The 22,003-nt window shown below is 35.2% G+C and overlaps 1 protein-coding gene across 1 annotated transcript; it reads right to left on the bottom strand.

Moving 5' to 3' along the window:
- Window positions 1–2,820: 2,820 nt before the first annotated feature.
- Window positions 2,821–22,003, bottom strand: LOC139692595 (U1 small nuclear ribonucleoprotein 70 kDa-like). The gene is made up of 10 exons (XM_071590868.1): window positions 21,734–22,003; window positions 21,472–21,589; window positions 21,304–21,368; window positions 18,042–18,104; window positions 16,805–16,886; window positions 9,312–9,413; window positions 7,138–7,348; window positions 4,767–5,045; window positions 4,553–4,629; window positions 2,821–3,811 (listed from the first exon to the last, which is right to left on the bottom strand). Exons 1-10 carry the CDS (start codon window positions 21,875–21,877, stop codon window positions 3,615–3,617), a joined length of 1,338 nt encoding a protein of 445 aa, XP_071446969.1. The 5' UTR covers window positions 21,878–22,003; the 3' UTR covers window positions 2,821–3,614.

Genomic DNA, 22,003 nt, shown 5'->3' with positions numbered 1-22,003 from the left:
ATTACAGAGGACTTAGAAACACAATACAACACACTGAGCTTGCTGCCACTTAACAGCCATTCTGCACATCTTCAAATCTTCACACAAGATTGCATGCATATAATCATCATTTATACCAACCTCTTTGGCAACCTCTCGTAGTCAATCTATCATTACCAGATTTTCCACCCTCTAAACAACAGCTGCAATCTGAGCTGTTAATTGCCCCCCAGAATGCTCATCACTATCCGACATTTGCCCATTTTGATAATGCTTGAGCCATTCCTAATGCATACTCACGATGGAGACGATGATGTTCACTCATATCATCATCTCCAACACATGCTGAATCTTATGAATTGTTTAGTTTTGAGAATCAACTAACTTTATACGTGCTGCAACTTTGATGAACTCAATTGGGGATCTTGAGAAAATCGAAAGCAGCCATCACACAGCAACTGGCTCACTACAAAGGCGGATTAAGCTGTCTCCTTCCACTGAGCACAGTGGCATCACCACAGCATCACTACACTGTGGTGGTGCCACTGTGCATAGTGGAAGAGACTGCTTTCTTTTCTCATACTGTGCACGGACATATTCGAAGTCATAAGTTTCAACAGGCCTCGTATTCATGGCTTTCAATTTCCTACATGTAATTCAAATCTGCAGTCTGACTAAATATGTATGAACGTTTGGGACAACACTTGATTACATTAATCAACTGACATGAAATTTTAGAACATGCAGAACAATTACTGCAATTAGTATGTTTATCATCATTTAGAATTGAAATGACAGGAACCTTAAAAAATGAAAGGGAATTGAAATTAAGAAATCTGTCAAATCTCAATTTGAAGAAAAATTTCTACTTGCAACAAATTTGAACTGTAGAACCAAATTACATATCAAGTAAAAAGATGATTCAACCAAGACGCTAGAAGTAATTTCAAATACCACATAATGGAGAAAAGGAACATGGAACAGCGTAATTCTTCAAAGAAAAACATCTTGAAAGAATCAAGGATAATTCCCTAAATATAAATTCAAATGATACAAACTGAAAAGCGCACAACGTGCAACTTTGTGATTTATAATAATATTAGCAAAGTGCCAAATCAACTTAACAGAATGTAAAGCAAGTTTGCTGGAAAACAAACTTCCAATGCCCAGGAGTTCAATAAAAAATTACTCAAGTCTTGAAAATCTTATTTGTTAATAATGTTTTTTCTATGCCATCTAACTCCATGAATAATACAAATGATAATCAAGTCAACGTTGCATTTCATTGTGCATATTATTTATGGTTTTCAGATGAAGGAAAATATGCATTGCATCAACTAATTCGTTAATGATTTTTCACAGACAGATAGTGGCAGACCCAGTAAGTTTAGCGAGCCAAACCTATTTGGCCAAGAAACACTAAGCTTCCAAGAATAGAAATCAATGCATGTTTGAGAAGAAACCAAGACAAAATTGACAGTGGAAATAAATTAGCCATGGCCATAAATTTAAAATTATCTTCCTTCATAGGAACAAAGAGAAAAACTATAATTTTCTTTTATGGCTCTTGATTCAGTACTAATGGAATTATTTTCATTTAACTATTACCATATCAAATTTCTGAATGGAAACAAATAGTAACTGATTTCACTTCAATTGCCATAATGATAAATTATTACTACCTCTTACTAGAATAGAAATGGGAGTATGTTTTTTGAGTGATTAACAGCTAAATACAGCATGCCAATTCAGCTATACCACTTTTTTCACTCTTATCTGACCATGTCTATAATTGGAAAAATAATTAAATCATCTATACATGGATGCATGAATAATGTTCACGACAAAACAGAGGAAGCTTAGATTATGTTTAATTTAGGTCTAATTATGTATAGATCCAGAATATGACCAAGTGAAAAAAGAATTGTTTTGAGAGTCGTGTATTTGGGAACTCGAAAACCTTGAACCTCAACAACATCGGTAGAACATGCGGTTCCAACTATAAGGCTACAATCTGATAGATCACATCCATTGTCATCAGTTATGAAAGTGTATGATGGCATGGAATTGACACAGCTAGTGACTACTTATTCTCTTTTCATGAAGTTTTCCCCATCAGATAGTAAAAATAAATTGGTATTTCCCTAAGAATAATCTGCATTTATTCCATACTTGACATTCTATCCACAGCATATTTTTATAAATAGCAATTGCACGTCTTCACAAATTATACTTGTCTTGGGGCAACAACAAGCTGCATTCTACTGATAATAGCATCGGTAACCAAGATCCATTTAATATACACCATAGGGTAAATAAACCTAGTTTTCACCAGCATACCTTGGCACAAAATTGCATGTTTCTCCTCCCATACTGCATAAATAATACATTTTAGAATGCCTAGATGGTGAGGGGAATTACTGTTTGAAAAGAATACCATAACCAGTTTATTAGTTAATGTTTGTCCATTTAAAATCCTCCTGACCTATACAATCTTAATGCCAACCTCACTTGTGCCAGAAAAAATCAAATGCCAACAAGTCCCTCAAGTCAGATACATCCATATATTTGTGTACTTGGAAAAGCATTAAATCAATCAATGAAATTTTACCTACAATTGTTATAAAGAGTGATCTCTACATGGAATCACATTTTTGATTTTAATATATACATTATGAATGAAATTTATCAAGCATGAAACAGTCATTCTTGATGCTTTCATACCTGAACATGATGCCACACATTACCATCCAGCACTTTTCTACAAAGCCTCACCTTCACAGGTATGAAAATTATCCCTTGCAGTAAATACTATGTTTATGGGAAAAGAAAGCTGCTACAAACGGTAAGAATAAAAAATTTCATTTTGTTAATGAGTTGTTACAGCTTTAATTCATTAACTGAAACATTTACTTCACTACTGACAAAAACATGATCACTTGGGAGAACCAAATGTTTTAACTTTGGACAGTAATAAAACCATGCATTTGTACAAGTTCTGCTCATCGAAAACCAATTACTGACATGATGGACTAGGACTTCAGGCACTAACCACAATTGTATGCAGGTTATTGGTTAAAAAATTCACTGCTAATAACTGCTTGGCAAACGTACTCCACAAAATCATTTCAATGACTTGTGGGCACTCACAGTATATTAAAATTCTTCCCATATTCATTGTTAAAAATTCACAAAACCTGAGCTCATACAATTAAATTCACTAAAAATGTTAACCTTCAAATTAATGTGTTGTACAATGATAAAAGTAATACAGTGGATACCGAAGTATTCCATCCATTATTCATTGCAACAAATTTACAGCTGTTCATGACTTACCTGCAGACAAAAGAAATAATCTCATCCGTGAAAATCAAAAACCTCAAAAAGTTGCTTTGGCATGCAAACTCTTTAAACCATCACATGAAGCCTGTCACTGTCGAAAGTCAGAATGAAGCAAAAGTTGCATCATATCCAGGAATAAGGGTGCAGATTTTAACTTCCAGTGATGTCACCCAAGTTTGTTGTTACTTAAGAAGGTGCCAATATTCCACTGCATATAACAAAATGCAACACTCTGAAGCTGATGTTTACCAGGTGGATTCAACCCACCTCGAGCTATAAATCAACTTAAAGAGTTAATATTGGTCATCCTCATATTCATTGAATTGTCGTCCATTAACTCCTCGTCCACTTTCACCCACACCATCTCTGTCATCTCTCCTCACTCCCTCCTCCACACCAAAGTTTTCTCCAGCATCCTGCTCATATTTTATAGGTGCATCACCATAATTACCCTCATCACCATAATTTGGACCCGAGTAATCAGGATAATCTGCATAAGGAAATATAAAAATTAGTTGAAAGAAAATATTTAACCACACTTTAGTCTAAAAGGGTAATAGTGTGGACCATATATGTTTCCAGCTTAAATTCAATTATGACTTTTTTCTTTTAAGGGTTAAAATTTGGAGAAATAAAGTAACAAATAAAACCTGATGACTTTGTTTTTGTCTGATCAGCACTGGAAAAATTACTTGCTGCCTCATAAGGCTTTATTAAAATATTTTATACTCTTGAAATATTTATGTTTAAGAGGTTCCATAGAGTGAATAAAAATAATTGAGTTCATATGGTCTATTATTCATTAAATTGCCCATGGCACATTTTTATTCATTGTGGGTAATCTACCATTCAAGGTAAGGTTTTGGATGGGCACCAACTACCAAATAATTCTTTTGTATCACCTAACAAAACACAACCCAACATCCTACTATACATTAAGTCTCCATCTCATTTAAATGACCTAAACAATTAGGCATTTATAGTACTTACTTCTGGTACAAATATTTTTGATTACTCATGACTTAAGCATGATAATAATCTCACACCTCCCTTACTTTCCCAGGAGCATTTGGCAAAAAAGAGGTCAGGTTATTTTCAAAGAAATAGAGGAGCTTCAGACTATGATGGAAAGAATGCCCACAACCACCTCTTCGATGGAATGAATCACATGGCCAATTATACCTACCAAATTTAATTAAAACAAAATAAGTCTTGAAAAAATAATACAAACCATCAGGAGGTTCCTGCTTAATCCTAATTTCTGGCTCTTCGGGTCTATCATAATCTCTATCCCTGCGATCTTTATCCCTGTAAAAGAACAATTTTGTCAGTTGATACACATTTTAACAAATATAGGCATTTCACTATGTAAGAAAATACCAAGCTGATAAGGCACAGTTTTCCAATTGTGCACATTCACCACAGGTAGTTCCATTTTAAAATACCTATCACGGTCACGGTCCTTCTCGCGACGATCCTTCTTCCTATCACCTCTTTCCCGATCACCACCACTTCTGGATTCTCCAGTGCGACGGGAACGATCCCTTTTCCTGTCTCTTTCCCTATCCCGATCACGATCTCTGTCACGGTCACCCCGTGATGAACGATGCGGTACAGGCTCCTCTACACCGGAAGCCATACTGTCATCCATACCACCATCTGCAGCCAAAGATGGATCCCTTCTATCCCTTGAGCGTCTAGAACGCTTCCTTTCTCTGCTGCGGCTAAAAAACACAGTTCAAGGACAAAAATATAAATTTAAGTTTTGGCTCAACATTTTTATACACCGTGAAAAAAATAGTGGTCTACCATTCACCATGTGAATAAACCATTTTTTTATACCACATCTGTACCATATGATTTCTGATATTTTGCTTAATTTTTTTAACATCACCAATGAAATAATAAGTGATGCCATAAAACTTGCATCAGCTATTCACTCCAAACAAATTTACTATAAAATAAGGTACCAAGGAATAAAAATATAGCCAATAAAACCTGTATTTTCACAGTGCAACTTTTGATGGAATCTGCTGTACTTACTGACACAAAAAGAGTACACAATGAAAACTCTTGGATCCAGCTGAAATTTTGACTATAAGAAATCTGGCATAAAATGTACTCAGTATTGTTGATATCTAATTTTCAATATTGTTTCTCAACATAGGAATTGTTTGAAATTAAGCAAAAATATAAGACTACAAACCTAATTTTACCTTTCTGGTAAATCCTAAATCTATTCCGTTTGTTGGGTCAATATCCAAAAAATTACAACATCCCTACATTCCACAAGTGAACAAAGCAGTCAATTATCTATGAAGCATGAATCACATGATATTGGTGCAATGGTCAATTAACAGATCATCATATTCTGGAATATGAAATAACCCAAGTAGGTAAGGACATGTGCAGCACTCTAGTGCCACGAATTACAAAAAGATGGCCTCCCACATTATTTTGGTTTTCTTTAACATGGCATAGATAAATGCAAAAAATAATTTTCAGTAACAGCACCAACAAATAACAATATTGAAAGAAACTTTTTCTTTAAGTTTAGCAATGGGTCCACTGAGGAAAGTTTCATGGCCAACAATCTTCATGAAAACGCTTTCATAAAAAGAAGTTAGGTTGCGGCACCCTGTACATCCCTGTCTGAGGAAACTACACCACAAAAACAATGTAACACATGCAAGTTTGAGCAAAAATGTTAATTGGAATACCTACACTGTTTCTATTAGCAATTAATTCATGTGCAGCAGATAAAATGACGTACTAGAGGCTAATATACTTGCTCATGTCAAAGAAAATATAATGCCTGCAGCAAAGTTGATTATATAAAAAAATAGCCTTATTCTTAGGAATGAGGTCAAATTTTTTCTGGCATGTAAACCCTGATAACTTTAAGGCAAATGCTCATATAAGTAGACTGGAATTTGTATACTCTATTACCATCATCAGCACAAATCCTCGGGAAGAAAGGTACCAAACAGTAGGTATTGCCTGTTCATAACTGTTTACAAGATACTGATGCATGGTACTTTTAATTCTTGTTCATTGCAGTAATTGTATCCAATTCCATGTTACTAGTGGGTCTCTAAGTAGTTTTTTATGAAAGATGCAGTGTGGTAAGTTTTCGATAATGTCACAAATAAAATAAAAATTGAGGTCATTGAAATCCATATTACTTACACACAAGTAAATTTGAATGTCCTTGCATCATGGCACTACAAGTACAAAAATAGAAAGTATGAAAAATGAATGAAGTTTAAAGTAGTTTATCATTTACCATTATCAATGCAATATAATTATTATACAAGGTTATCTAAATGGGGCCTTTTATACCTATATAAAATGACATGTAAAAATAGGGCATATTAAGTACTCTAATGGTCATGGGACAGATTAAACCATTCAGGTTATTTATTTACATTTATTTTCATTTAATAATAATGACAGCTGATAATTTTTAATAGGAAATATTTAATGAAAGTAACCCTAATCCATTGCCAACTATCAAATTTTAGCCAAATTGTCCAGGTAGGCTGAATTGGCTAAAATGGAAGGTCTATATCAAGGTATATTTTATCTGAAGGTCTATTTTAAAAGATTATGTTTAAATCATAGCATTGTTAAATATGTCAGGAAGGACCATACTGCTGTAACCAAAGATTGGCTACCACAATGTTGTAAGTCCATTTCTATTAATTTTCCTGGATTTTACGACGTAAAGCAACAATGTTTGAGTGCAACACGTGAACAAAACCAGGATGGAAGCAGTCATGACTACGCAAAAAGATTTCTTATTAGATATGTTACCTTCTGCTTCCTCTCCTTTTCTTGTCACGTTCTCGGCTTCGGGACCTTCTTCTTTCTCGCTCTCCACGTTCTATCCCAGGTCCTCTACCTTCACGTGTCTCTCTCTCCCGCTCAGCACGATAGCGCTCCCTCTCTCTTTCATTATCCTCACGCCCTGAATGCTTTATGTTTACATCAGGTCCACCACGCCTTGTTCCACCTAATCCTCCTCCTGCACAAAGTAATGACAAATTCAATTATTACTTCGTCATTAAGTGTGGGGAAACTTTTACATTCCACACAAATATTCTTATATGCCCATAATAATTTTGAAACTAGGACATGGTTTTAAAAACAACAGTTTAATTAGCAAAAAAAATGACTTGATTATAGATCCAAAATTAAGCACATAAGTAGATTTCATTAAAACTAACAAATACAGTAAAAAAATACAATAATGGAACAAAATTGTAGCCACAAATGGAATCACTGATGAGCTATTTTAAAAATAAATGATTCATTTACAAGTAATTTACAAATCAAAGTCAAAGTCATTTACAAATAATTAAATATTATTATCAAGTAAATATTATTAGCTGGCATTCATGGCATATTCAATAAATGTTAACAAAAAATTAATTGATGTTACCACACTTCACTAGATAATTCCAAGTAAACTGAAAAATGCAGATACAGTGGAACCTCGCTTTACGAGCACTTTGCAGAGAGAGTAATTTGTATAACGAACAAAAATTAAGGTTCCGAAAATGACACACTTAGAAAGCAACTTTTCGCATAACAAGTAATGAGAACAGGGGAATTCTGTTCCAGCAGTTTGTCTCTATCACTTGTTCCACTAGTATTTTAGCAAAACTAGGGATCACTCATTTTCCCAAACTTGTGTTCAAAATATTATTAGTGATTTTCGTGCGCAACGTTCAATAACATTTTTTGCTGAGTTTTAAAATTGGCCCTGAAGAAAAATCCATCCTAAGAAGACATAAGAGAATAAAAATAACAGAAGAAATATTAAGTGTAATTATTGAAAATCAGGAACAAAATATGGGTGTGACTGATCTGGTATGCACATCAACAATCTGTAAACATCAATGATTGGCCTTTTCTTCAGAAGTGAGGACAAGCTTAGGGAGAGAGATGCTTCAAATACAGTGACAGGAGTTCTACACAATGGTTACGTATTCTCAACAATGCTGAAAGGTTGCTCTCATATGCAAAAACAAAAAGCAATTGCAATGCAACACCATAAATAAGAATATACTTTGTGAGAAGGGGAAAATTATTTTCGCCGACCTCATTGATTAGATGTCAGGATCATCAAATGACCTACCTAGTATTTAAGGGGAGTCATGAGTGATTAGAGAAGTTGATGATAAGAACCGGCATCCACAGTATTAAGCTCTCGAGTCAAAGGCAGCTGAGAACTTCCAGTGGTGACTTCAAGAAGCTCAAAGATTTTTGAGGATTACCAGCCCAAATTAGTTTTTAATTGTCACAGGAAATGCTGAAGCAAACCTGAATTTGTTCACAAAACAGTGGAAGAGAATGCATCGCCTGATCGTAAGGCAATGAAAGGTCGTCTCATGCTGTTATTTTGCACAATGTAAGTGCTGACTTGGAAATTAAACCCTTGCTTGTTTACCATTCAGGAAGTCCATGGGCCATTGGTCCAATTGTTAAGTCCAAAACAGCAAACTAAATTAGATTTGAAAGTCACAGGAAACTTTTGCATTGTACCATACCACATGAGGTATCCCCCTAATAAGGCAGTGACGGTTCAGACCATACATTTATTTAATGATCATTATGAATCACATTTTTACCAAATTGTAAAGTACCGGCACAATCAAACATCTCTAGATATCTTTCCAGTAAAGAGGAATTAGGTGCGTCACATAAATAATTAAAAATGTATTTAGAATATTTTTTGATTTCACAAATTGAGGTCACATTCCCAGTTGCTTCATTACACGATGGGAGAAAAGGTGAATATGATCCACAATCCTAAAAGATGCACCCAATTTTCTTTCAATAAACCTTGTACATAATTTATTTTTTTCAGTCTGGATTGCACTTTATACACAAGAAGTTGTTTCGCTTTACGAGAAAAATCGCTGAATGGATTATGCTCGTATTATGACATTCCACTGTAAATGAGCAAGTCAAATAGAACAAACCTAATCTCCTGGGTAGCCAGCCTTTCACAGTCCTTCCACGCTCAACATCCACCAGCACACGCCTACCATCAATCTTCTTTCCATCTGCATGCTTATAGGCCGCTACACATGAGCCATGGCAGGAATTGGGGTAGCAGAAGGTTGAGGTAAATGACAGGTTGGCAGCAGGTGAGAATTTGGTACGAGGGCCAAGGAATTTGACAGGAAGGGATTTAAAAGGGATGGAAAGGAGAAAAGTGGCTTCATCAATTACCATTTCTTACACAATTTCCCAGAAAGATACTTAAGCTGTGGAGACTATCACCTTGACAATATGAGAGTCAAGATGATAGTGACTATAAGAGGCAAAAAATAATTATTAGGGATATAATGTAAAACCTACTAACTGCCATGTGGACCTAAAACATTTTGAGATTATGCAGCACATTTCTCCTTCGCTACCATAAAAAGGTCAGAAAAAAAGAAACTAAAAAAAAAGGATTTATACATAGGCTAGCTCAGAACCTACTCCACATTCCTGCAATCAACGCTCAAATTTGCACGCAAGTTTACTCTAAAATGCACTCAATCCTCATGAAAATTTTTGTGAAAGCTCAAAATATCTAACACCAGACAGCAACTCAGGCAGGAAATAAAAGAGAATTTGGAAGAAAAGAACGCTATGGAAGTCACTCCAGCTTTCTCCACAAGTTTCAGAGAATTTAATTTAAGCTCATTATCTCATTCAATAATCATTCAAGACTACTTAAGGGATAATCCTGGAAAAAGTTGAGGACTTATGTAGAGAAGCATAGCCTAGCAAACCCTAGCTCCACTCAATTTGCCCCAAAAATGATGTGTACATATCGCATAGTCTGCCAAGAGATTTCGTGAAATCATGTCTGTAGACCAATCAACCTCTCAATTTAATAACACACTGATATTCCCACATTACAGTATCTAATCTATCTGCATCCCTAATTAAGAGTCCTAAGAATATCAGCAATAACAACATGGAACCCACCTTGACATCAAATGAGTTATGTTTTTATGGTAAAAAAACATTCAGCAGAGAAGCACATGAAATTAAGGAAGGAGAACAGGCAAGAGCAATGGCTGTACTGCACCACCCTCAGAAGACTTGCAAATTTGATCTCGGTGTGTAAGGGTGTCGAAATTTTTATTTGGAACGACCATTCCCATTTACTTTCCTTCAAAACAGAAAAAAAATGACATGCACACAGAGTCAAAATGGCATGTTTGAAATTACAGGATTAATTTTTAATGAGGCACTTTTAATTGAGAAACATACCTACCACGGAAATGGCATACTTACAGAAGCTAGCCTCTTTAAGGCTGGCCAAAAAATGAGGCCAAGTATGTTAGCTCCCTCCCGTTTTAATCTCTTGTTTGACACATGAGCAGTGGTCGATTCAGACTGCATTTGGCTCTCCCCTTCTTTCCACATCCATCGCGTTAACTGTTACTTTAATCAATACTACCCCACTGGTTTTATTGAACTGCAGTCACCAGGGTGATTAGTTAAACGTCTTCCTCCACCCCTCCGCAAGGCTTGAACAACACATTTACCTGGTGCGCCAATTTTATTACTTGAACTTACTTACGTCAACCCTGAGTTTAGCGCATATTTATTCTAGCTATTTAAATTGGTAACCACACCAATTCTCATCTTACCCATAACCTTCCAAAGGCATGGAAGATACCACGTAACCCTAACTACACTCATTTACAGTAAATAGGGAGGCCTGACATGAAATGGAAACGTGGTGTTACAGTTTCATTAAAATTATTCAGAAAAGGACATTCAAGGTTCTCAACAAGTTTGGATTATAGTGCAAATGAAGTACTGGATTGAAATCAAAACAGTGATAAGAATAACTAAGTCTACAGCTAAATTTCAAATTTTATTATTGTTATCTATAGTACACATCCACCCTCAAATTGGAAATGAAAAACTTTTGGATTACTGACCCCGGACTATCAGCCAATTTAAGTTTGACCCGGATAAAAATTAAGTATAAAGCCTCCAACACCACGTTTCAAAAAGATTTAAGCTCTTTTCCCAGGGATCATAACATCAAAAATGGCATGAGCAAACTAAAGAGAATGAAATGTTTACGCTACTATGTTTAAAGCCAGAGAATTGTTTGAAAATTTAAGGGATACTAGATATAAAAGGGTCAAATCACATCAAGTGTATGTGTTTTCATTTTTGTATGCAGGGTCTTACCACACATACAAACCTATATAGCCAGCTATGTTTGGTATTTCACACATAAGAGGGCACTAGTTGCCAGCAGCTCGCCATATGCTGTCACCGGGAATAAGACAAAACTGTATTAACATCTTTTAAAAATTAAGGCGAACAGCAAAGGGGCTAAAAGGTACACTTCATAAGAATTGATACAATGATTGTAACACACATTGGAATTAGCTGGCTTAAAATAACAAGAAATTAATTATGAGCTAGGCTATTACGGCCCTATACCTAATAGTATTCCAAAAATAGGGAGAGAATAGGATTGTTGAAATGAGCATCAATACACATGATAGTGATCAGCAATTGAATGGTGAATAAAACCCTAAGGTTTGAGGCAATGATTAAGTGAAATTCAATGTTTTTTTTCAAACTTACCCAACACCATTTGCAACAAATATAATAGGGACTCAGGGAACTGAATGGAGTGAGAGGGCAGTGGAAATGCCAAAGTGAAATGAAAAAACAAATGCCATCACCAATTGTCTTCCATATACATGCTACATCAAATGACAGATTCCCTATACAAGAATTTATAGAAGAAACCAAATCACAAACACCTCAGTCATTTGCATGACTCTAAATCATTAATTTGCATGATCCTAAAAGAAACAATAATTAAAATTGCATCTTTTAATTTGGAAAAAATATTTTTATATACAATAGCTGATTCAAACCCTAGAAAATGATGATAAAATTCAAGTTCGGAATATCAAATATTTACACGGAGATATTCACTTCAACAGAAAGCCATAAAATTTCCCTTTTACAAAATGAAGACTCCCTAACAAATTGAAGTCTATAAACCCGAGCAACCTTTTGCAAGGACCCTAAGCTGTAACTACCAACTGTTTATTGGGCTCTTAACTGCAATTCTTCAACATTTTTTCATCCAGCAGGTAGATATAGTTCAGCCATTTCGATTGTTAATAAAAATCTATAGAATAACTATTCAAGATTGATTTAACACACAGAGTGTTTTTCAAACGTAGAATAATAAATACAATTAAATATTCATAGTCTCGATACAATATCCATGTTTTTGCTATGAATGGCTTAAGGGAAATACATGGCACCATAACTTTAACAATTGAGAATTTTGCAACCCTCTGACTGGTCTCCCTTTACCTATACGTATTTATGCCACAATGTCATTTATAACTCAGCTACTTTAAGAATACCATTGGAATGAGAACCTAGAATATGAAATCAGATCTAGCTATGAATGAGTAAAAGAATAGTATAGCAACACTTGTCCAGGTGAAATCAATAAGTACAACATAATATTATTGGGAGGATCAAGGAAGTTAATCTTGGGAAAATTTTAACAAGGAAATAAAAACATCCTAGGAACAAAATCTTTTGTATTTAAATAATTTCTATCTATAAAATTACATCAGAAATATAAGCAGGCAAGTTTTATGAAAAAGGGCTTAGAGATTGGATATTCCTTTCTAAAATTCTAGACGAGTAATTAATCATGGGAAGAACAAGAGATGTAAATTCGAGAATTCTTACAATAAAATTGTGAATAGATTGTAAAAAAATATTCTGCTCAACCGTGGCCTATGCCGGAGCTTCATGAAATGTATGTGTAAATGATAATTTAAACAGTATGAGAAATTTGCATGATCTAACTATAATCCAAAAAAATAAACTTTTCCTTCAGGAATGATTTCACTTCCATGAGACTTGGATGTACAAAAACTAGTAACCAACCGAGCAACAAAGAAGGATACTCTAAAAAGGAGTAGATGACACCTAACACCAGACTTTTTAGTGTGAAAATTTTACAAATGTAGTGAAGGAGCTGCTACTAGGGTTATTATCAAAATCTAATCAAAACATTTACCAACTTTTCCAAAATATTCCTTCAAAACCTACCACGAAATACTAGCAAATACTTTTTGAAAGATTCACTTTGTATCATCCATCATGATGATACAGGCACAAACTTGGTTACACTTAGATGATAGAATTAAAAGTTTTTAGATGGCCCGTTGGCCTGAAATGATTCACTTCAAGGTTGCTCCAAATGTTTTAGCAGAAATATCAAATGTGTCTGGGGAAGAAAACTCCAGAGATAATCTTCACTTACCCACAGTTTAAACTATGATAATAATGCTAAAATAAAGATTTGTAAAAAAAATTTAATTTTAAAGTATATAAATAGTCTATATAGGACTGGACTAACCTTACTCATAGGTTACTTATACTGATTATTTGTTATCTTACACAATAATATTGATATAAAATGTGGGTCCATCTTCCCTAACAAACATTGTTGTTTGACAAGTTTTCGTCATTTGAAGTGGAAAAAAATAATTTAAATATGTAAGATTCCTCAAAAAAAAAATCCTAAACCATTCACAAATTCCTTAACTTTTTCAAATTTTCCCTGAAAATGGCCACCATATGTCACTTCCCATGCCCTGCATGCAGTTTCTCAGAAAGTTCTGTAAACCCTAAGAGTACGCAAAATTCACATAAAGACTCCTCGGTCAGCAGTCAAATGCTACACATAAGGTTACTATGTCACTCTTAGCAACCTATGACGTACTACAAAATAGTATTTTAAATTAATATCAACAAAATTTCTTTTAACAAGTTGACAGGCTTAAGCATCCAACTAATACAAACAACTAAATATTTTCTGCATTACACAATATCACAGTGACAAAAAAACAGGATCCATGGCTTGATAGGAGAGGATTGAGCTTAACTTCAGGGTAGGAGAGTATTTATTTGATTGTGCTGCATGCTGTTTCCCAAGTAGACCTTACACGCCTACAATTGCAGAGCTCGGTTTAAGCTGAGGATGCCTTAGGCATTGAATCTGGGTCCTTGGCTCACTAGCCTATCAATTCTCCATCGATTGCCTACCCACTTGGCTACCATGCCCCCCCCCCCCAATGGCCCCCAGGGAGAAGAAACTGAAGAGAAAATATAATGGGATACAAAGGTCCAATATCCTAAGATTTAATCATCACACTGCAAAATAATCCATCCTCATGTTATTTCAAAACTTTTCTTTCTACTTTCCGAGGAACCACCTAGTGCCAGACATTTAATGGGTTAAACAATCTAGTGGAACTCAAATAACCAAGCATTAAAACTGACTACAATATATCAAACGTGAGAATGAAATCGTCGAATCTGACATTGAAGGCAAAAGAAGAAAATATGTGTAAGCATCAACCTCGAAGGTACTCCTTTCCGTCCAACAATTAGCTGGACTGTACATATCTCATAAGGGGCTTGTAAAGCTTCTTCATTATTGATTTCAAAGCAATCAGTAATCCAGTGAATCAAATCATGCTGAAAAAGATCTGTTACCACACAATCAATCAATAAGTGCAACACTGGTTACATTTGTGCAAACTTTCTTGAATGCTTAATTCCTATGCCAGGAAATATTAGTAACTATTAGTGTGTGTATATAATATCAAGCATGGAAGGGATCATGGACACATGATCATGAATATTTTTGAACGTATTAGTTATAACAAATACCTAGATGATAGTTCAAAAGAATATGTAACCTAGTGATGCTGTAAACTCAAACCAATGATGAAGAGAACATTTACTGCACAAGTACTTCAGATGATCACCACTAACATTTGTTCTACACACATAAAGTAGGAAAATATGAATTTCACTCATATCAATCGAAGTTCTAGAAATTTGTAAAATGACTAAATGCCATTGCAAATGGGCCACAGGAATAGTATGTTTCAAAGCTACGAATACCAAAACGTCACCCAAAGGGTAGCATAAAATGTATCGGCATTGTAAAAAATCAGTCTTAAATGATTAGATATTATTTTTAAATAGCAGATGAAATTTATTAATTATTTGTACGCCAAGTTATTTGAATATTCAGTTCATAACCTGATTCACTGGACAAATATTCTGCTCCGCAGGCCCCTAATATATACAGAAGTATGTATCCTTAATAATATATCAAACAAAATTTCACCAATGTGGCAATTCACAATGTTTTTATCACAATAATGTGACAAACCAAACATAAGGAAGTGCTTTTTCTAAATTTGCAGTTGCCTCCACCACCTTTTCGGTAGCAGAAAAATGACTAGCTGCACTGTATGGAAGCTATATTATTCTCACTTAATAAGGGGGAGTGAAGAAAACTGAAGATTCTAATTAGTTATTTTCTTTTGCAGGATTCCTTTTTTATGGACATGTTTGGTGTGTTACAATACTGTGACGGAAACCATACATAAAAATAGCTTTAATTAGTATTACTTATTTACTTTAAAATTGAACTAACAACACGAGAAGATTAACTCATTTTCCTGCCATGCATGTCCTTAGAAAGTGGATAATCAAACACCATGTAAACAAATACAAACATGTACATACTTACCTCTTGGTTGAACAGAGAAGAATTGGGGAGATATAACAAATTCCACTGATAACCAAGTCAGGAAACAAACTACCAACCCACAAGAAAAATGGCTAAGAGATGCTCTATACACACTGAAGGACTGTGCATCCTTCACAAGTTCTTCCACATCTGCCCCTCCTCCCAAATCCATTCCTTCCGTCCTGGTAGCAGAAAAGCTATTGCCATGGCTAAACAATGGCTGTCATGCTAGTTTGCTAAGGCAGCAGCTTAAACAATATGTAACTGCAACTGAAAACAGGTAGCTACTGCCAAAAACATAATTTAACAGGGGGCAACTATGGAGTCTGTTTGAAATGCCTGCCACTACACACAACTATACTAGTATGAAGTGGAAGTCTCATTTAAATCCTAATTTTACTAACATCCTAAAATATCTAGAAATGCTATGTGGTCTATCATCAGTAGAAGATATTATAAGATGACTTATCTAAATAGCATTAATGAACAGTTTTACATTTCTTTCTTAATGTATACATAAATGAAGGGCATGGAGTCAAAATAAATAGATGTACATGGATAGACAATAATGCATTTCAAAAATCTATTATGAATGGTTTTAAACCAATTTCTGTAAAACAATAAAATGAACATTTGCCAGCTGCCCTCCTCACACCTCAAGAGGGAGAGCAAAAAGAGGGTTATAGGTAAAAGCAGTTTTCATTAGACCCAGTAAATGAAATCTCTGATGTACAGGAAAACAATTCTAAAAGGAGCAATGAAAACTGGCAGATTATTAAAAAAAATATTGTATAATTGCAGTCGGAGGTCTAATACTCTGCTTAAATTCATAAACTGAACGTTACTTACAATGCATATCTCTCTCGTGCTCATATTCAATGAAGGCATAACCCCGAGGCTTCCCTGTCTTGGTATCATGGATAAGCACAATCTGAAATAAAATGATTCACAATATTTCAGACCAAGCAGCATTTTCCAGTTGGATGGAAGCAAAATCCTTCAAGGAAATGATCTAATACTCCCAATCCTCACAGTCAGTAACATTTTCAAATGTTATAACACCACAGTCATCCCACAACCATTTTAAAATTCCATGGGTTAGCTTATTTTTTTTTCTTGGAAGCATTATTTTTGGGTGGGCACTTGGTTGTTTAATCTTTTTTTCACCTAAAATTACTTTCTATACATAGACAAAGTTCTTAATGCAAAGCCATTTCTGGACAATTATTACTGAGGAAATTTGAAGGGGTAAGACTTATTGAGTGTTCACAACACCATATCGTGCTGGTGAATACTCTGGTAGGTCTTACAAAAGCATTCACCAGCACAATATTAACTAAAAAAGTTAAAAAAATGACATCATCGAATTAACTGCCCCTGCTATGACACACATGAAAAATGTTAAGGTTTATCAGAGCAGTTATATGCAAAATCACCAAAGATGCATGCAATCAAATATATGTTTTAAATCTCAAAGTAAACATTTCAAAATATCGGGCTTCACCTTGCAAACATTCATCTCGATAAATAAAACAAACTTGTTAATTCACAAAAATTTATCAATACTGGTTTCATCACTTAAGTGACATCTTCAGGTACTGCACTTGTCCCTGTACCTAAAGATGTCACCTATGTGATGAAACTGGTAGTATCAAATTAATACATTTTGGTGAATTCAAGAAGTTAGGCTTATTCCTCCACAAGTAAAGTATCTTTAATGGGTAATCCACGCAGTAAATTCATCATATGCAATGAACTCTTCTTCACAGCATTGATGACTGGTATTGGTGGCTTTTGGGAGCTGCTTATTGTCAAAAAGAACAAGTGTTTAAAGCTTTCAGGTCCACAATTCAGGTCACATAGTCATATGGGGACAAGACTAACTAAGCAGGGGATCAAAGAATAAGTAACTTTTGAAAATGACAGTAAACTGATGTACACAAATCATGGCCACTGCACTATACTCAAAGCTTCAATACTATCTAAATTTGTACCAAATGATTGGTAGCCTAAATGTGAAATTATAGCAAAATATGGGAATGTGTAATCAGCATCTTACTCCTAAAAACTATGATTTAAAACTTACTTTTTTAATTGCTCCATACACTTCAAACTCCCTTCGAAGCTTGGACTCAGATGTGTCATAGTTCTGTAATGCACAAAATTAATCTCTGAAAACATACTGAACATAAAAAATAAAAAATCAAATTGTACCAATAATGGGAACAAACTAGCTATCCAATGGCAATAAAAAACAGTTATAGTCATTACTATAAAGAAAATCACACAACAACAGTCTGCTAAAAAATTAATTTATAAAATTGCAGCCAAAATACAAGCAAACAATTTGTATTTGTAACGATATAAAAGGCATTTTCAGAGAGTAAGTGTACTTTATTTTTACATTTTTTTTTAAAACTTTTTATGCCCGCCTGGAAGAACTCTCCTGCCAGCTTCTCCTATTTCAGAACCTGTATCTGCACCTACTCGTCGGTTGAAAATTCAATTCCATCCAATTGTGCCATCAGGAAGTTGAAAAGATATCTGAAGGGGCCAAGTAAGGGGAATACGGAGGGTGGTTCAAAAAATTCAAACCAAACGAGTACGTGAGCACCTTGGTGAAGCCTGTGCTAGGATGAGAGATGTCATGCAACAAGCACAATCCTCTTATCAGCATTCCCTTCCTTATGTTTGGAATGCTCCTTATGAATTTTGTTAGGGTATCACAATATCGTTGAACACTGATGGTCTCAATCGATGGTCCATGGTCCTCCCACCCCCCCAGAGGCAGAAATTCGACCAAAATTATGCCTGTTTGGTCCTAAAACATATGGGCCATGATGACTGGGGGAAAAATTTTGATAGTTGTTACTCATTGCGTGAGTAGGAAGCAGATCACAGCACGTGGCTCACACTCAGTGGGATTTCTTACAGGTATCTTTCACGCAACCTGACATCACAACATGAGTTTACATACTACCATGTTCCTGCAATGCTCACTCTGGTTAGGAGTTCCCCTCTACCACTCAGTGTTGCTAAACCTCATTAAACAAAAAATCACAGCCCATGAAGGTCACGGTACACTTACTTTCTGAACATGCCTCATATACAAGTTTTTCCTAATGCTTGAGAGCACTAAGATGCTACTCTAAACCAATTACTAATATTTTTCATTAAAAGTTTAGTTCAATTAATTGCAAGGAGCTAATCAATAGAATTTTCACAGCCCTTCCGAGGACATACATTATAATAAAGATAATTCAAATGATTAAGGTCTTGGAAAGAAATGAGAAGGAGAATACTGCAAATGCAATAGTATGCTCCATTTTACATGATCATGGTTTCTCTGCAGTACAACATCAGGTAAACAGACCAAAAATGAGAGCTCTGCACATACATGGATTTTCAGACAGGAGAGGGAGAAGTGTAAGGGGAAATCAAGGGGGAAAGAGGAGGCGGTGGAGTGGTTGGCTAGTGGAGGCAGGTTAGGGACTTTGTGGGTATTAGGAGGGGAGCAGGAGAAGAGCTGGGGTGAGATGGTCTCATACCACCTCTTTTCCCCAACATCTATCTTACCCTCCTTAACATGTGTCATACCATAAAACTCATACGATAGTAAGCAACATACATGTAGTGCTCGCACGATCTCTTATGTTCACCTCATGATGATGCTCTACTGCAGCAAAACTATGGTATTTAATATAAAATTTGCAGAGTTTTCTCCTCTAATCCTTTCAGGATGAGATAATTCAACCCAGCAAGTCCTGAGACAGTCCTTTCCAGTATATGAATCTGGACAACATTTATCGAAAAAATAATCACTCAAATACAAATAACTAGAGATTTTATTTTGAAAATTCCAGATGAGATTTACGAGTAAAAGAACTTCTCCATTCCTAAAATTTGAACAGTTCATTTCTGATAGCACCAAAATTGTTAGTGTAAATCAATTATATTAACCTATACAGTCTTGCTTTTTGTGGTATTATTTAGGTAATGGATAGTTTTTTCATAACCAATACAGTACAGTTTTTGCAATCAGAAGAGGTTAGAATTTCACATGCATACTACTACTCTGAGGTGATTCTACTCCAAAAATGTAAGACCTTCATGCAAAATGTCAATAGGCAGTCCTCTACTAGCTTACCCGATAAAACGTAACCACTAAAACCGTATGAACACAGAAAATTTCCGAATGACAGAAGGAAGGGTAATAGCCCAATTAGAATTCTGCAATGACATTGATAAGTCATCACTTGTCTAAGACCATTAACTCAAAGGTAAATAAAAAGAGTTCACTTCAAAAATGTGTAGTGGATAAGAAAAATAGAGAAAATTCTGAATGAAGAGAGCAAATAACCCATTGCATCTTGTATTTCTCCCCCACAGAAATAGCTTAACTAAACTCAAAAAATTTATCAGTTACTGGGATACGTGATGGGTAACACAAATGAACTTCCTTAAGTATCTCGGTTCATGTGTATAAAAATCGTGACGTAAATAAAAGATTTCACATCCACAACCATGGCACTTACAATTAAATTACAATTACTGTCTCTTGGAAATGGCGTTTTAGTTTCCTAGCTCTAGCATTCTAGGCTAATTTCTTCTAGTAATTATTAATACTATTACACTACTGGAGGCACAAGGGATTAATATAAATATATATATACATATTCCCAAACTTTCTACTTTTATAGATTCGTTCAAATGTTTTCTGACAATGTTTTAAGATTCTCTAAACATAGGGATATGCCGTAACAGTAACTTATTCGCTAGGTGCACCGGAATACATGAATGAAGAGTGTACATGTTTCAATTTTACCAAACTCACATTTTAACACATCTTACTCAGAAGGCGCTGGAGGAAACGGTTACAACGACTTGTGAATAAATACAAGCCACAGAAAAATGTCCATCCATTCTGCTATAAGATCCAAGATTCTTTCACATTTCAGATGCCTCGACAAGGAGCTAATATCTTAAAATGTAATATTAAACGCGGTATTGAATAGGCCGAGAATATTAGTAAAAGAGTTCCCAAGAACTTATTACGACAATTAACTTTTCTAGAAAGTGACGTATAAACTATATAGTAAAGACCAATGTAAATATGGATGGGTACAGAATCTTTTGCGCCTAGCGATTGCATGCGAGTCAGGGAGAGGATGCGTAGACTATAATTAAACAATGAAATTTGAAGGCATCACTAACACCACCAATTGCTATACCCGCCGTTCAATTAATACGAGAAGATAATTACGATGTGCAGAACAATCCAGCGAAAAGTCAACTTACAGAGATAGATTTATTGCAAGCATTACACATTATTTTGGACAAGTACTTACGATTCGTGCAACAAAAAGTGTTTTAAATGGATCACCAGTGGCAGTCGCGATTCCATGCGGGTCCCCTGGAAACACAAACAGAAATATCCCATTTTTAGTAATTCCGTATAATAAGCAAATCTTACTTTTTAAACGCAGAATCCTTTAGAATAACCAATGATAACGTACAAACAGCAATTTCCTGTTCCAATTTATACGCTACTTGCTCGGCCCTTTCACGTCTTCTTCGCTCCAACCTCTCATCTCGAGTTTCTACCCTAGTCGGTGGTGGTGTATCTTTTGGATCCTATGGTAGTGGAGAACAAATCATTGCATTGAAACTATTTCTTCACATAAATACAACTTAAAGTGAAATTAAACCATTCAACGACACACATTCTTGTAATAAGAGAACTACAGTGGCATAAGGCAATGAAATGATGGTACTAACCTCAAAAAGAGAGAGAAAATCGCCGACGCCAGTATAACCACGATTTTTCTTCTCGTGGGGAAGCTTGTCTACTGGAGGCAAAAATGGAATAGGGTCCCGCGGCGCAAATAAGGCGAGAAGATTTGGTGGCAAAAATTGAGTCATTTTGAAGTTTCTGAAGCAATTACCGAAGCACAGTCCACTACGTCCAGTGTACTAAATAAAACATTATATTGTGAAAGGCATCCACCTATGACGCCGCCATTACCGGCCAACAAGAAATGCATTCAC

This window comes from Hetaerina americana, unplaced genomic scaffold, assembly GCF_022747635.1.
Source record: "Hetaerina americana unplaced genomic scaffold, ioHetAmer1.1.p SCAF_4, whole genome shotgun sequence".
NCBI classification, from domain to species: Eukaryota; Metazoa; Arthropoda; class Insecta; order Odonata; family Calopterygidae; genus Hetaerina; species Hetaerina americana.
Note: the sequence above shows the minus strand (reverse complement) of the source record. Positions and strands in the feature narration are given on the sequence as shown.

Excerpts from the sequence above, each read along its gene's own strand:
- LOC139692595 (XM_071590868.1), bottom strand. The coding sequence starts at position 21,877 with ATGACTCAATTTTTGCCACCAAATCTTCTCGCCTTATTTGCGCCGCGG. Across the intron at positions 21,590-21,733 it reads ATTTTCTCTCTCTTTTTGAG|GATCCAAAAGATACACCACC; the intron begins GTTAGTACCATC and ends CCACTACCATAG. Across the intron at positions 4,630-4,766 it reads AAGGACCGTGACCGTGATAG|GGATAAAGATCGCAGGGATA; the intron begins GTATTTTAAAAT and ends GTTCTTTTACAG.